The 15,146-nt window shown below is 42.8% G+C and overlaps 1 protein-coding gene across 1 annotated transcript in view; it reads right to left on the bottom strand.

Annotated features, from left to right (window-relative positions):
• LOC103513877 (sodium/hydrogen exchanger 2-like) overlaps positions 1-14,894 on the bottom strand; it is a gene marked incomplete at its 5' end in the record, with an annotated part of 25,061 nt that extends 10,167 nt beyond the window's left edge. The window contains 13 exons of the mRNA XM_026826937.1: positions 390-491; positions 1,173-1,274; positions 1,884-1,956; positions 2,517-2,658; positions 3,076-3,390; positions 3,480-3,772; positions 5,032-5,121; positions 5,813-5,925; positions 7,971-8,072; positions 8,938-9,201; positions 9,617-9,648; positions 13,539-13,795; positions 14,698-14,894. Coding sequence (XP_026682738.1) covers positions 390-491; positions 1,173-1,274; positions 1,884-1,956; positions 2,517-2,658; positions 3,076-3,390; positions 3,480-3,772; positions 5,032-5,121; positions 5,813-5,925; positions 7,971-8,072; positions 8,938-9,201; positions 9,617-9,648; positions 13,539-13,795; positions 14,698-14,894 — 2,082 coding nt within the window. The remainder of the gene's footprint in view (positions 1-389; positions 492-1,172; positions 1,275-1,883; positions 1,957-2,516; positions 2,659-3,075; positions 3,391-3,479; positions 3,773-5,031; positions 5,122-5,812; positions 5,926-7,970; positions 8,073-8,937; positions 9,202-9,616; positions 9,649-13,538; positions 13,796-14,697) is intronic.
• Positions 14,895-15,146: the final 252 nt, after the last annotated feature.

Here is a 15,146-nt window from a genome sequence, read left to right as displayed (position 1 = left end):
AGTTTTCGAAAAAATGAAGAAGTTAGGTTATTCCATTACTGGCCGATCTTACCAGCTTACCACTGAGAGTTAACACAGAGAGTTGAGGGTTTTCGTTGACGTCAACCATTTGATTTACACAGGCCAGTATTTCTTAAACTCTGGATTAACTTCTTTTTTTTTTGATAAAAAAGAAGGAGGTTTTAAAAGATTGTACCTCGGCACAGTTTTCGCATTACCTCAAGGCACATTCTTTTAGATCCATGCCTATCCAAAACGGAAAAGTCTGGTTGGAAAATTTCCGCTCTGGCCGGGATTCAAACCCCCTGTGGTAAGATCGGTCATAGATGTGCGATATTGATACAGGTTGTGGAAGCAGGGAAGCACTCTGGTGCTTGGTGAGTACTTACAGGAAGGATTTGCAGAGAACGTGATGCCTCCACATTCCCATTCCGTAGTCTTGCCGTCTTTGGAGGACACTTCAGACTCTAATAGCACCTCGTCAATGTAGTCTGGAGAGAGAAACAAGAAAATTTACTCACGAAATGCCCAAAATTCGAGCTGCTAAAGCGGTCTTCTTCGCCGTCTTTTCCCGCTTTACGCCGTCTTTTCCCGCTCAAGCAGGGTCAACGTTTTTAGTCAGTCTATTCCAAGTCGCTCGGTCTTGTGCCCTTGCTGCTGTCACACACTTCTCTCGCATATCCTCTATGACACAATTTCTCCACGTTTTCGAGCTTCTAAAACGGTAAAGCATAAAATTGAAGGTAGCCTCCGTGGCCGAGTGGGTATCACACTAAGCTTGCACGCCGGAAGTCCCGGGTTCGATTTCTGGCGGGATCGAAGTTTTTTTGGCTCTGTGCTTGAAGTCCGGGGTGCACTCAGCCCCGTGAGGACAATTGATGAGTAGCTACTTCAATCGAGTAGCGACCAGTGGCAGCATTACCAGTGTAAAAAGATTATTGAAATATTAGGATAAAAAAAGAAGGAGGTTTTAAAAGATTGTACCTCGGCACAGCTTTCGCATTACCTCAAGGCACATTCTTTTAGATCCATGCCTAACCAAAACGGAAAAGTCTGGTTGGAAAATTTCCGCTCTGGCCGGAATTCGAACCCCCTGTGGTAAGATCGTTCATAGATGTGCGATATTGATACAGGTTGTGGAAGCACACTGGTACTTGGTGGTGAGTACTTACAGGAAGGATTTGCAGAGAACGTGATGCCTCCACATTCCCATTCCGTAGTCTTGCCGTCTTTGGAGGACACTTCAGACTCTAATAGCACCTCGTCAATGTAGTCTGGAGAGAGAAACAAGATTTACTGACGAAATGCCCGAAATTCGAGCTGCTAAAGCGGTCTTCTTCTTCTTCTTCTTCTTCTTCTTCTTCTTCTTTTACGCCGTCTTTTCCCGCTCAAGCAGGGTCAACGTTTTTAGTCAGTCTATTCCAAGTCGCTCGGTCTTGTGCCCTTGCTACTGTCACTCACTTCTCTCGCATATCCTCTATGACACAATTTCTCCACGTTTTCGAGCTGCTAAAACGGTAAAGCATAAAATTGAAGGTAGCCTCCGTGGCCGAGTGGGTATCACACTAAGCTTGCACGCCGGAAGTCCCAGGTTCGATTTCTGGCGGGATCGAAGTTTTTTTTTTGGCTTTGTGCTTGAAGTTCGGGGTGCACTTAGCCCCGTGAGGACAATTGATGAGTAGCTACTTCAATCGAGTAGCGACCAGTGGCAGCATTACCAGTGTAAAAAGATTATTGAAATATGGAAATTTGATTGCAAAGGAGGCACTTAGTAATGTTGTGACATCCACTAAAGTTGTGAAAAATCTCTGCTTCACCACAAAGAATTTGAGATTAATCGATAAGGTAAGAAATTAAATATGAGAAACACGTATGTAATTTACCTGACGTAAACTGTTTGGCGGATCCGTTCTGTTGAATTCCAGGAAACGTCACGTGACTCTGTTTACTACCGTCCTGGAAATGAGATTGTATCTCTGTATTAGTACATATATCAACCCCAACAAAGTTTCTTTAGATTCCTTTAGAGAAAAAAGAGTGTTTTACCCCCGTTTTTAATTCGTAACAATAAAACAACTGTTACATTAGACGCTTGTGGTGTGTGTTGTAGCATTCCCATCTCGTAGTATGTCTCTCATCAGATGGGGGAGGAGAGACACAATGCTTCTCATTTAGGTGCTGGGTCGACACGAGAACACCAGAAAGTAACCCGTTGAAATATTTGCAATCGAAAAATTTTTTTTTTTTTTCAAGCGGTTTGATAGAGGGAACTGTAACTGCTAAATTCTTACCGCCCCGAAAGTGAAAAGAGAAGGAAGACAGGATAGGAGAGAGCCAGCCATTCCGAGAACGAACCTTATCCGTTCAGGATAAAATCCGCCCCGGGTGGGAATCGAACCCGCGGCCTAGCGCTTACAAGTCAGACGTGCTACCCTCCAAACTAGACTGGCAAATAAATAAAAATGATCCGAAAAATGATGGGTATATTTGGTAAAGTGTCCAAATTAATATCTTACCCTCTTCTGCGGCATACACAGTTCTTCGGAAAGAAGATGATGGATCTTCGCATCCGTGAGGTCTTTCTTGGACGGGTTGTAGTCCAACTCTTGCAGATCTATATTCCACGTACTCGTGTTGTCCAGCTGAGTCAGACTAGAACTGTGGAATTGAATAGAATTAGGAATTAGATAATAGAATAGAATATACATACTCTGTTTATACTGCCAGAATGGGAGTCAGCTCCCACGGCGTAGTGGTCACTGCGCTCGCCTTACACGCGGGAGACCCTCTGGAACTCAGTTCCCTTTAACATCTTTCGTCCTCCCTTTTCCCTCCCATTATAAAGAGGATATATTCTATTTTATTTTAAAGGTAGACGTAGAAACACACATCCATTACGTCAAATCACGTGACGTGATAGTAGTGTGGCTGACCGGGATTACCTACAAAACTTTAAAGTACATATGTACTATGGGAAAACTTTGAACTACATCTTTCTGACTCCCCATGACTCCACGACCTTCATGTGACGTGACGTGATGGTAGTGTGTTTCTACCTTAACTTTAGCGGCTTACCTTCCGTTCAAATGGCCCGTGGTATAGTTGCGGAAGATCGCGCTCATCGAGTCCGTTCCCGTAATGCTGCCTCCGCCTATTGTTGACGCATTCCGCCTCATAAACTCCATCGCATCCTTCATCGCCAATTTCGAATAGGTTTCGAGGATCTTCGGTTCTGCCCCTTGTTGGTGATCCCGCAACAGATACGGTCGGATAAACCGGTTGTCGAACCGTTTGAACCGGTCGCGCACGTGGTGGTTGCCATGACGACCGAGGATGTCCTCGATCCCCGCCATCACGTGATCCATCAGCTGTGAATGGGAAAACTTTGAACTACATCTTTCTGGCTCCCCATGACTTCACGACCTTCATGTGACGTGACGTGATGGTAGTGTGTTTCTACCTTAACTTTAGCGGCTTACCTTCCGTTCAAATGACCCGTGGTATAGTTGCGGAAGATCGCACTCATCGAGTCCGTTCCCGTAATGCTGCCTCCGCCTATTGTTGACGCATTCCGCCTCATAAACTCCATCGCATCCTTCATCGCCAATTTCGAATAGGTTTCGAGGATCTTCGGTTCTGCCCCTTGTTGGTGATCCCGCAACAGATACGGTCGGATAAACCGGTTGTCAAACCGTTTGAACCGGTCGCGCACGTGGTGGTTGCCATGACGACCGAGGATGTCCTCGATCCCCGCCATCACGTGATCCATCAGCTGTGGAATAGAATATAGAATATTTGTTTTATTTGCACATATAATACATGGTAGTACATCGTACAATGGTCGATTTCTAAACTAAGTGCCAAAAATTTTAAGATCATATAAAGCTGTGGAAGAAGGAAGACGTGAGAGAATGTCTTAAAGGGGTGACCCAAGTAACCACAAGTTACGAAGGGTTTATCATGCTTCAAAGGAGCACAGGTGGTTGTCTGCGTGGTACGGTGGTACAAAGGTCTCATGATGGTTGACTGCGGTTCGGGACGGGCCAAGTAATCTTGGCAAGAGACCATCAACCTCTGGCTATCTCGCGTGCTCCCGTCCCCGTCTCTTCTCCTACCTCCAGACCCAAGGTCCACCGCACTAACCACTACACCACTGACGTTGGTAGACGCTGTGGGTAACGTATGGAAAGCGCTAAAAAGCGGGACAATAAAGTCATAAATTATGTATCTAGGACGAGGAATATAACAAGGATATACTGGTCGGAAATTTGATGAGCTTGCTGTCATATACAGGGTCTGCCTAGGGGACTTAGAACAGGGACCAGCTTAGTCTGCCTGAGGGACTTTGAACTTAGCCTGCCTGGGGGACTTTAAACAGGGAGGATACCGGCCTGAAATAAATAGCAAAGGTTGAGTGCAAAGGGTATCCACTCGTAGAATATTTGTTTTATTTGCACATATAATACATGGTAGTACATCGTACAATGGTCGATTTCTAAACCAAGTGCCAAAAATTTTAAGATCATATAAAGCTGTGGAAGAAGGAAGACGTGAGAGAATGTCTTAAAGGGGTGACCCAAGTAACCACAATAGGATTTTGTCCGGGTAGAACCCAGATAGAATTTGGGTAGAAAAGAGAATAGGATCGGATTATGAGAGAACCTCCGTGGGTGGTTCCCGTTAGGGTAGAAGTATTTTCCCCTCTGTGCTTGGGGTGCAATTACCCAGCCTCATGAAGACAACTGAGTAGCTAGCTACTTTGATCGAGCAGCGACCAGAGGCATTACCAATGTGAAAATATTAGTGGAAAATGGGAATTGCAAATGAGGCACTTTTGTGAGTTTTATGTATTATATTAAGGCGGTCTCTTCTTGATCCCTTGTGTGCCGCGTCCATTTCTGTTTAGGACTATTGCACTGCAAATGAGGCACTTGGTAATGCTAATATATACACAAATATTGTGATAAGACTCTAGTTTAGGTACCACAAAGGGGTACCTATCTACCTATTTCATGATTTGACAGTACTTACTCTTTCGTGTATTCTCTCATTCATACTTGGCTTTCGCCTCTCTGCGGTTTTTACATTTAGAATCTTAACTAAAGGCTTAATGGTGATTCCCTGAAACAAACATAGAATGGAATTGGGCATTGATGGATAGAACTGATTCCACCTGGTGTAGCCATTCCTGGGTCTACTGGATGAAGACATTGACGTGGAGGATTTTTAACAAAAGGAGGCTTATTGTATGGTCAACCAGCAGCCACAGCATGTTAAATGTACCAGTTCTCGAGGGATCACTGAAGCCAAGCAACGTTGTGAATGGTTGGTACCCGGACCCGGATGGGTGACCATTTGGGCTTTTCCAGGGGCCCACTCAGAAGGGTGAGGTTAAAACCCACCCAGATGACAGCATGAGTAATAGGTAACAAAAGGAGGCTTAGCTACAACATAATCGATTCATTGCGTACCTGTCTTTCTTGTATGGTCAACCAGCAGTCACAGCATGTTAAATGTACCAGTTCTCGAGGGATCACTGAAGCCAAGCAACGTTGTGTATGGTTGGTACCCGGATGGGTGACCATTTGGGCTTTTCCAGGGGCCCACTCAGAAGGGTGAGGTTAAAACCCACCCAGATGACAGCATGGGTAATAGGTAGTTTGGTAGGTACGTTGGTAGCGCGTCTGCCTTGTAAGCGCTAGGTCGCGGGTTTGATTCCCGCCCGAAGCGAACTTTAGATTCACCTCTTCACCTCGTCAATGGACGAGGTCGACTATGCGTGTACACAGCTTTACGTTACATAGGAACTTACTTGGAAGAACACTGTGAAGTAAATGACAGCTATGGTCGTCGTGACGAACATTGGCGGGGGACTTTGAACGGGGACCAGCTTAGTCTGTCTGAGGGACTTTGAACTTGGTCTGCCTGATTGACTTCAAACTTAGCCTGCCTGGGGAACTTTAAACAGGGAGGATACCGGCCTGAAATAAATAGCAAAGGTTGAGTGCAAAGGGTATCCACTCGTAAAAAATTTGTAGCCAAAACCAAATATCAGACCAAAGCAATCAGGGCTGATAGAGAGGCTGAAGAAAAACGTCGACCCGGGCCCGGGGTGCGAAAGTCAAGGGAACGCTAATTTTGTGATAGAGCACCTGGGAAGAAAGACCATTACTACCTATTGGTAAAAGCTGGGGGCTGGCTGGAAGACCATAAACGGAGAGCAGATCAGCAGACCAGTGTCTTGCTGTGGGACTATAAATAGGGATCAGAGCAGCCAAACCCTAACCAGCCTGGCTAGGTGGAGATTACGAAGGGTTTATCATGCTTCAAAGGAGCACAGGTGGTTGTCTGCGTGGTACGGTGGTACGAAGGTCTCATGATGGTTGACTGCGGTTCGGGACGGGCCAAGTAATCTTGGCAAGAGACCATCAACCTCTGGCTATCTCGGGCCTGGCTAGGTGGAGGTTACGAAGGGTTTATCATGCTTCAAAGGAGCACAGGTGGTTGTCTGCGTGGTAGGGTGGTACGAAGGTCTCATGATGGTTGACTGCGGTTCGGGACGGGCCAAGTAATCTTGGCAAGAGACCATCAACCTCTGGCTATCTCGCGTGCTCCCGTCTCTTCTCCTACCTCCAGACCCAAAGTCCACCGCGCTAACCACTACACCACTGACGTTGGTAGACGCTGTGGGTAGCGTATGGAAAGCGCTAAAAAGCGGGACATTAAAGTCATAAATTATGTATCTAGGACGAGGAATATAACAAGGATATACTGGTTGGAAATTTGATGAGCTTGCTGTCATATACAGGGTCTGCCTGGGGGACTTTGAACGGGGACCAGCTTAGTCTGCCTGATTGACTTTAAACTTAGCCTGCCTGGGGGACTTTAAACAGGGAGGATACCGGCCTGAAATAAATAGCAAAGGTTGAGTGCAAAGGGTATCCACTCGTAAAAATTGTAGCCAAAACCAAATGTCAGCCTAAAAGCAATCACCCTAGGGCTAAAGGACATGGAAAAATAACAATAAGACAAAGAAGAGGACGAGGAAAAAGAGAAAGAAGGACCAAAGACGTTGAACTGTTGAAGAATGAAAATAATTGGGAAAGGAATAGAATAGAAAACAGTAAAATTATTTAAATGACGGCTTAAAATATAAGAAAAAGATAACGAACTTAAAACCAAGCCGCAAAATTAAAATAAAATCCAATCAACCTCATTTCCGATGCAAATAGAAAATCGAAAAAGTTCCCTCTGGGATTAGAAAATGAAATTGAATAAAATACAGAATCTGGAAGAAGAAGCTTCACTGAATACATTTTCTATGTATAATATTTATTTTCTATTAAATTGAAATTAAAAAGCTCGTCTCCTTAAAATGAAGACCGGAAATTTAAGTCTGTCACCTCCCAGGGCTGTTGGGTTGTCGATTTTAAAATGGGTGTTTGATGGGAAAAAAGGGTCGGATGATCTGCCTTATAAGCGCTGGGCCGCGGGTTCGATTTCCGCCCCGGGCGGATTTTATGCTAAACCGATAATGTTCGTTCTCGGTAGGGTTGGTTTTCTCATATCCTGCCTTCCTTCTCTCTTTGATTGCGGGATGATGAGACCTTAGCAGTTATAGTTCCCTCTATCAAACCTCAAAAAAACATTTCATGTACCTATTGTAACATTTCAGTTATTGCTGTGTTTTGGATACATTTTCTCAAATACAGTGTTGAAATTATGATTAAAAAAAAAAAAAAAAAAAGTCGAATGGACATTTTCTCAAATACAGTGTTGAAATTATGATTAAAAAAAAAAAAAAAAAAGTCGAATGGTATAGAGAGTGACTGAGGAATTACGAATATACCTACACAGAGACTTTGTTCAAAGGCTTAAAACTCATTGAGTTGATACTTAGTATTTACTTCGTTCGATTCCCCTTTTAGTGAATTTTTTCCCAATTTTATTTGAGGATCTGCGTTACTTACCTAAAGTTCTATACAAGCTACAAAAGAAAATGGTCAATATCACAAAGGCTGTGTTCCACACATGGGCGCGCTGTCCGGTATCCTGTCCATATCTCTCGGTACCTGCCTGGCCATCCTATGTGTCCTGTACGCCTGTATGTTCCGCCATGTGGTGCATGAGACCTGGCCCCCGCCCAGACCCACTGGCCCCGCCAAACCCAAACCCCAGCCTAGTGCGGACAAAACTAAGTGAGGCGCGAGACCAAAGCCTGGCCCCGCCAAACCCAAACCACAGCCTAGCACGGACAAAACCAAGTGAGGCGGGAGACCAAAGCCTGGCCCCGCCAAACCCAAACCACAGCCTAGCACGGACAAAACTAAGTGAGGCGGGAGACCAAAGCCTGGCCCCGCCAAACTCAAACCACAGCCTAGCACGGAAAAAACTAAGTGACTGCCTTGCCATCCTATGTGTCCTGTACGCCAGTATGTTCCGCCATGTGGGTGCATGAGACCTGGCTCCGCCTTGACCAACCGGGCCCGCCAAACCCAAACCCCAGTCCAGTACGGACAAAACTAAGTGAGGCGGGAGGAAGCAATGAATAGGGTCAAGTACAGTCAAAACTAAGTGAGATGGGGGATGAATAGGCTCGAGTACAGTCAAAACTGAGACGAGAAGGGAGATGAATACAATGGCCTCGAATACCTACGTGAGACCTGGCCAAACAAACGCTCGGTCCCCGCCAAACCGAAACCCTAGCCTAGCTGGGACAAAACTAAGTGAGGCGAGAGAAGGAGGTGAATAGGCTCAAGTACATCAGAATAAAGATATGGAACTGTGTGGGGTCCCGAAAAAGTATACATGTACCAGATGTACCTATTGCACAGAATTTAAATTGTATGAAAGCCTGTAATTAACAGTAGGTATGCAATGTGCTACACAAGTGACTATGAGATTTGAAAAAAAGACAAATAAAAACAAAAAACTTACCAATTGACAGCGTGTTGAAAATCGTCCCGATGACGGCGAACAGCAGAATCGTTCCCAGATGATCGAAAAAGAGACGGTTCGGCATGAAATAGCCTGCGTCAAGTATAATAGGCGGGAGCATGTAGAGAAAGAACGTGTCCGGGGTGAGGGGGTGGATGTGTATGTTGGTGGTGAGGAAGAGAAGAACGCCGATGACCACGCCGACGAAAATGAGCAGGCAGGACTCCGGGAAGATCTGGTTGAGACGCGGCGTCATGTGGAACCCTGGAACATAGACATATGCCGCCAAATATATTAAGGCCAGCCACTCACTATCAGGTAGACCTGATCAGGTGTCAGGTATAGAGTCAGTTCTAGGCCATATAAGAGCAACCTCCGTGGCCGAGTTAATATCGCGGTATCACACTAGGTTTGCACTCCGGAGGTGGACACATAATACAGAGCACAAAATGCCAGGAAGGCCCGTGCAGCAAGGGTCCCATTAGAAGTGGTTAAGCCCCACCCTACTCTACTTGAAGCAGAGGTTTAAATGAGGGAACTTTCATGACTTAAAATCCAAGAGAATGAGGACAAGATAGGAGATTAGGAGATACAGCCAGTCACTCCGAGAACGAGCTTTATCTGTTAAGGATAAAGGTCGTCCCCCCAGGGGGGAACGGACCCTCGACCAGGCGCTTACCAGGCAGGCGTCCTACACCAACCAAAACTAGACTGGCTCACAAAGAGTTTTGGACTAGCTTCAGGATCAGTTTTCTCTCTCTCTCTCTCTCTCTCTCTCTTGGATTATTTGATTTCATGTGGGCTCCATTAAGGTGTGTCCACACAAAGTCGACGGCCGTCGAACAATAATAATAATAATAATAATAATAAATAGTGCTTATTTGTACTGCTCGCCTAGGACTGAAAAGTCCCTTTACTCCAACAGTAGGCTACTACTATTATTGTGGTCAAATTCTCAAATTATGTATATGATCCACTCGTAAAAATTTTGTAGCCAAAACCAAATATCAGACCAAAGCAATCAGGGCTGATAGAGAGGCTGAAGAAAAACGTCGACCCGGGCCCGGGGTGCGAATAGAACCAGCGATCCAGCGCTTACAAGGTGCTACATTCCCAGCTAACAAGGCTGGCTAAGTGGCTACCCTACTCTCTTCTTCTTCTCCCTCTCCTTTCGCCTTTCTAGCTTCATGTTGCTCTTGAAAGACCTCATAAGTAAAGTTAATCGATTTGTCTGGGACACCCTGAATTATTTCCAAGATATTCGTCACCCTGTATACGTCACGCTTTCAATATAAAATCCCTTCAGTGTATATGAGGATAAAATTCCATACCTCGGCTCGGATTGAACCCACGCCCTCTTGTTTACCAGGCGAGCGCCTTGACCACTACACCACCGAGGCAATTATCAATCGATGTCGATCGACGGTCGGTCGACTATGTTTGGACACACCTTTAGACATATCCCTCATCAGCTCATCAGTACGGAGACTACGGAGCCGTTTCTCATTAATTAAATGGCAACATGTTCGCGGAAACATGTGTCTGCGCTGGGAGTCCCTTCGAAACAACTTTGTCCGTATGCCAAAAACGAAAAACATACTCTCCCATTACAAAAATACCATCCGAATCTTTTTTCATGATCACTCATTTCAAGTGTAACAAATTAAAAACATTGAATAAGAAAAGAGTGAAGCTGTGAAGCGTGAGTTTATTTTGAAAAGAAGTACCGCAATAGGTAGGTTTTTCAAGAATAATTTTTTGAAATTAAAATTAAATTTTAACAAAGTCGAAAATCTGTGTTTTCAAAAAGTTATACTCTACTAAACAGGGTAGGTACTTTATTAAATAATAGAAAGAAAAATCTACTAAATACCTACCTTGTACCTAAATTAAAATAAAATAATATTAGGTAAATGAAAGACATTTAGGTACCTACTTACCTACATTACATAATAATATGTACCTATTTAAAAAGTAATCTCTTTTTAAGGTGTACCTACGTACATTCAAGCTTGAATGAAATTTAGATAGTTTTTCCTAGTTAAATGCAAAATGAGTTTTTTTTTCTAATTTAAAAGTTTATTAAAAAGAGTGAGCGAGCTTCAAGTTAAATTAAAATTTCGATTCCTTTGTTGATGACATTTTTTTTTTTTTTTTTTAAACTTTTAATATGTACCAGATGTAGGTATACCTATTTAAAAAGTAATCTCTTTTTAAAGTGTACGTACATTCAAGCTTGAATGAAATTTAGATAGTTTTTCCTAGTTAAATATAAAATGAGTTTTTTTTCTAATTTAAAAGTTCATCAAAAAGAGTGAGCTTCAAGTTAAATTAAAATTTCGATTCCTTTGTTGATGACATTTTTTTTTTTTTTTTTTTTTTTTTTTTTTTTAATTTTTTAGAATGGAATTTGCTGGGCTTTTGGGGTTGTTTTGTTCACAACCTTTTCAACATTTTCCACGAAATGAGGGTTAAGTAACAATTACTTTGGTTAATATCTGGATGGGTGATTATCCGATTTTTGCCAAATTGTTACAGTCGCGTCCTTGGACCATACTGGGATAGCATACCAAATTTCATCGCTTTACGACAAACGGTTCTTGAGATATTTTGTTCACAACCTTTTCAACATTTTCCACGAAATGAGGGTTAAGTAACAATTACTTTGGTTAATATCTGGATGGGTGATTATCCGATTTTTGCCAAATTGTTACAGTCGCGTCCTTGGACCATACTGGGATAGCATACCAAATTTCATCGCTTTACGACAAACGGTTCTTGAGATATTTTGTTCACAACCTTTTCAACATTTTCCACGAAATGAGGGTTAAGTAACAATTACTTTGGTTAATATCTGGATGGGTGATTATCCGATTTTTGCCAAATTGTTACAGTCGCGTCCTTGGACCATACTGGGATAGCATACCAAATTTCATCGCTTTACGACAAACGGTTCTTGAGATATTTTGTTCACAACCTTTTCAACATTTTCCACGAAATGAGGGTTAAGTAACAATTACTTTGGTTAATATCTGGATGGGTGATTATCCGATTTTTGCCAAATTGTTACAGTCGCGTCCTTGGACCATACTGGGATAGCATACCAAATTTCATCGCTTTACGACAAACGGTTCTTGAGATATTTTGTTCACAACCTTTTCAACATTTTCCACGAAATGAGGGTTAAGTAACAATTACTTTGGTTAATATCTGGATGGGTGATTATCCGATTTTTGCCAAATTGTTACAGTCGCGTCCTTGGACCATACTGGGATAGCATACCAAATTTCATCGCTTTACGACAAACGGTTCTTGAGATATTTTGTTCACAACCTTTTCAACATTTTCCACGAAATGAGGGTTAAGTAACAATTACTTTGGTTAATATCTGGATGGGTGATTATCCGATTTTTGCCAAATTGTTACAGTCGCGTCCTTGGACCATACTGGGATAGCATACCAAATTTCATCGCTTTACGACAAACGGTTCTTGAGATATTTTGTTCACAACCTTTTCAACATTTTCCACGAAATGAGGGTTAAGTAACAATTACTTTGGTTAATATCTGGATGGGTGATTATCCGATTTTTGCCAAATTGTTACAGTCGCGTCCTTGGACCATACTGGGATAGCATACCAAATTTCATCGCTTTACGACAAACGGTTCTTGAGATATTTTGTTCACAACCTTTTCAACATTTTCCACGAAATGAGGGTTAAGTAACAATTACTTTGGTTAATATCTGGATGGGTGATTATCCGATTTTTGCCAAATTGTTACAGTCGCGTCCTTGGACCATACTGGGATAGCATACCAAATTTCATCGCTTTACGACAAACGGTTCTTGAGATATTTTGTTCACAACCTTTTCAACATTTTCCACGAAATGAGGGTTTAGTAACAATTACTTTGGTTAATATCTGGATGGGTGATTATCCGATTTTTGCCAAATTGTTACAGTCGCGTCCTTGGACCATATCGGGATAGCATACCAAATTTCATTTCTCTACTACAAACCGTTCTTGAGATATTTTGTTCACAACCTTTTCAACATTTTCCACGAAATGAGGGTTTAGTAACAATTACTTTGGTTAATATCTGGATGGGTGACTGTCCGATTTTTACCAAATTGTTACAGTCGCGTTCTTGGACCATACCGGGATAGCATACCAAATTTCATCGCTTTACGACAAACCGTTCTTGAGATATTTTGTTCACAACTTTCTACTTTTTCCCATTTAAACCTGTAGTACGTACATACATACATACATACGTACGTACGTACGTAACGTACAGACCATGGGCTAAAAACCACTTTTTTGGAATCAGGGGACCCCAAAACGAATATTTCCACCCATTTCCCGATTTTGAAAATTTGGACCGATTGCAATACTTTCATTACTAGTATAGCTCCGCTATACTGTAGTAATAGAAAGTAATAGTGAAATTGTTTGTTCGCACCCTGTACTTTCACAACAAGTAGGTACGTTGAACAAAAAAGAAATTCAATTCGTATAAATGAGGTCAAAATAATTTAAAGTATTTCGGATGTATTTCAAGTACAGAAGTTCAAGTCTAAAGTACTTCGTATATACTCACGCTAAAATCCCGGACATGTGAAAGATCTCCGCGGTCAGGTACGCCAGGTAGGCCATAACGAAGATGAAGATCGGTTCAATGACGCGAACCTCATTGGTGAATCTGGTCACGAACCCGGTCAGGAAACCCCAAATCACCCCGATCACCGTCCCACCTACCGCGACCACAAAGAAGGACGCGAGGCCCGACAGGAGGTCCACGTAGAGGACGTTGTTGTGGCCCATCTCTGTGTAGGCTTCGAACATATGATAGAGCACCTGGGAAGAAATAGACCAGAATAGAATATACCTTGTTTATCCTTCTCGAATAAGACTAAAAAGTCCCTTTACTCCAGCAGTCTAAACAAGGTTTCGTTTATTTTCTGGGTTTATTTTGTAGCGAGTTTTTGCAACCAAAATTAGCGTCCCATTAACTGAACTCTTTAATGTTATTTGACGAAAACTGGTTTCTGCACATTCGCAGGAACGAGTTTTCGTCACGCATAAAACATAATACGTACCTATATCATATATTAGTACCGTTTGAATATCTCATGTTGCAATTATGATGATGATTGTATGATTCTAACAATGATCAACCTCCAAGAACCTGCCCCGGACGAGAATCGAACCCGCAGACTTACATTAGGTAGGTACCTACACAAGTACTTCATAAAAGATAATTATGTCGAAAAAGATGTATACCTAAAGGAAAACACATAAGGTACATGATTAACATGATACTCATAGAAACTATGACGTCATTTTGAACGTCAAAAGATTAGAAAAGTGCAAAATTGAATTCATTGACAGACTACAATATACAGTAACTATTTAGCTATTTTAATTGGACTAAGGTACTAAGTATGTAACTGAACTACAGCTAGTTTACCTGGACTAAGTATGAAGTTGACCGGAAGTGCCGCGTGGAATAAAGAGGAAAAGAAAAACTAGAGACAGAGATATATTGTAGTTCGGAAAATAATCGTGTCGTGACTGTCGTGTGTAATGGGAACATTGATGGCGATCTTGGCCGTATAGTAGTGTGTTTCTACCTTGAGACTTACTTACTTACTTACTGCCAGGGCCATTTAAAGCCTAGAAGACTTTTTGCCTCGCCAATTTTTCCTCGCCAAACTGTTCTGACACTGACACTTACCACAAAAGATGAAGACACTTACCACAGTGACGGCATCATTGAGCAAGGACTCCCCGAAGACGACAATGTAGAGGATCTCATTGACGTGAATTTCCTCGAAGACGGCCAGAACGGCCACGGGATCGACGGCCGAAATGAGGGCCGCGAACAGCATCATCTCGAGGAGGGGGGCGTGCGGCCCGAATATGCCCGACTGACCCACGGCCCACAGTGACAGGCCTGGAAACAAAAAGAGGTCAAAAAGACGAATTATTTATCGAAAAGAGTTCTTTTAAGGAGATTTGATAAAGGGAATTGTAACTGCCAAGGTTTTATCGTCCCGAAATTGAAGAGAGAAGGAAGACAGGAAAGGAGAAAGCCAGCCGTTCCGAGAACGAACATTATCCCATCAGGATAAAATCCGCCCCGGGCGGGAGCAACTGCTAAGGTCTTATTGTCTCGAAACTCTCGAAAGCGAAGAGAGAGAAGCTA

The sequence above is a fragment of the Diaphorina citri genome, unplaced genomic scaffold (genome assembly GCF_000475195.1).
Source record: "Diaphorina citri unplaced genomic scaffold, Diaci psyllid genome assembly version 1.1 scaffold42, whole genome shotgun sequence".
NCBI classification, from domain to species: Eukaryota; Metazoa; Arthropoda; class Insecta; order Hemiptera; family Psyllidae; genus Diaphorina; species Diaphorina citri.
The sequence above is the reverse complement of the archived record's forward strand: the minus strand, read 5'-3'. Positions and strand labels throughout refer to the sequence as shown.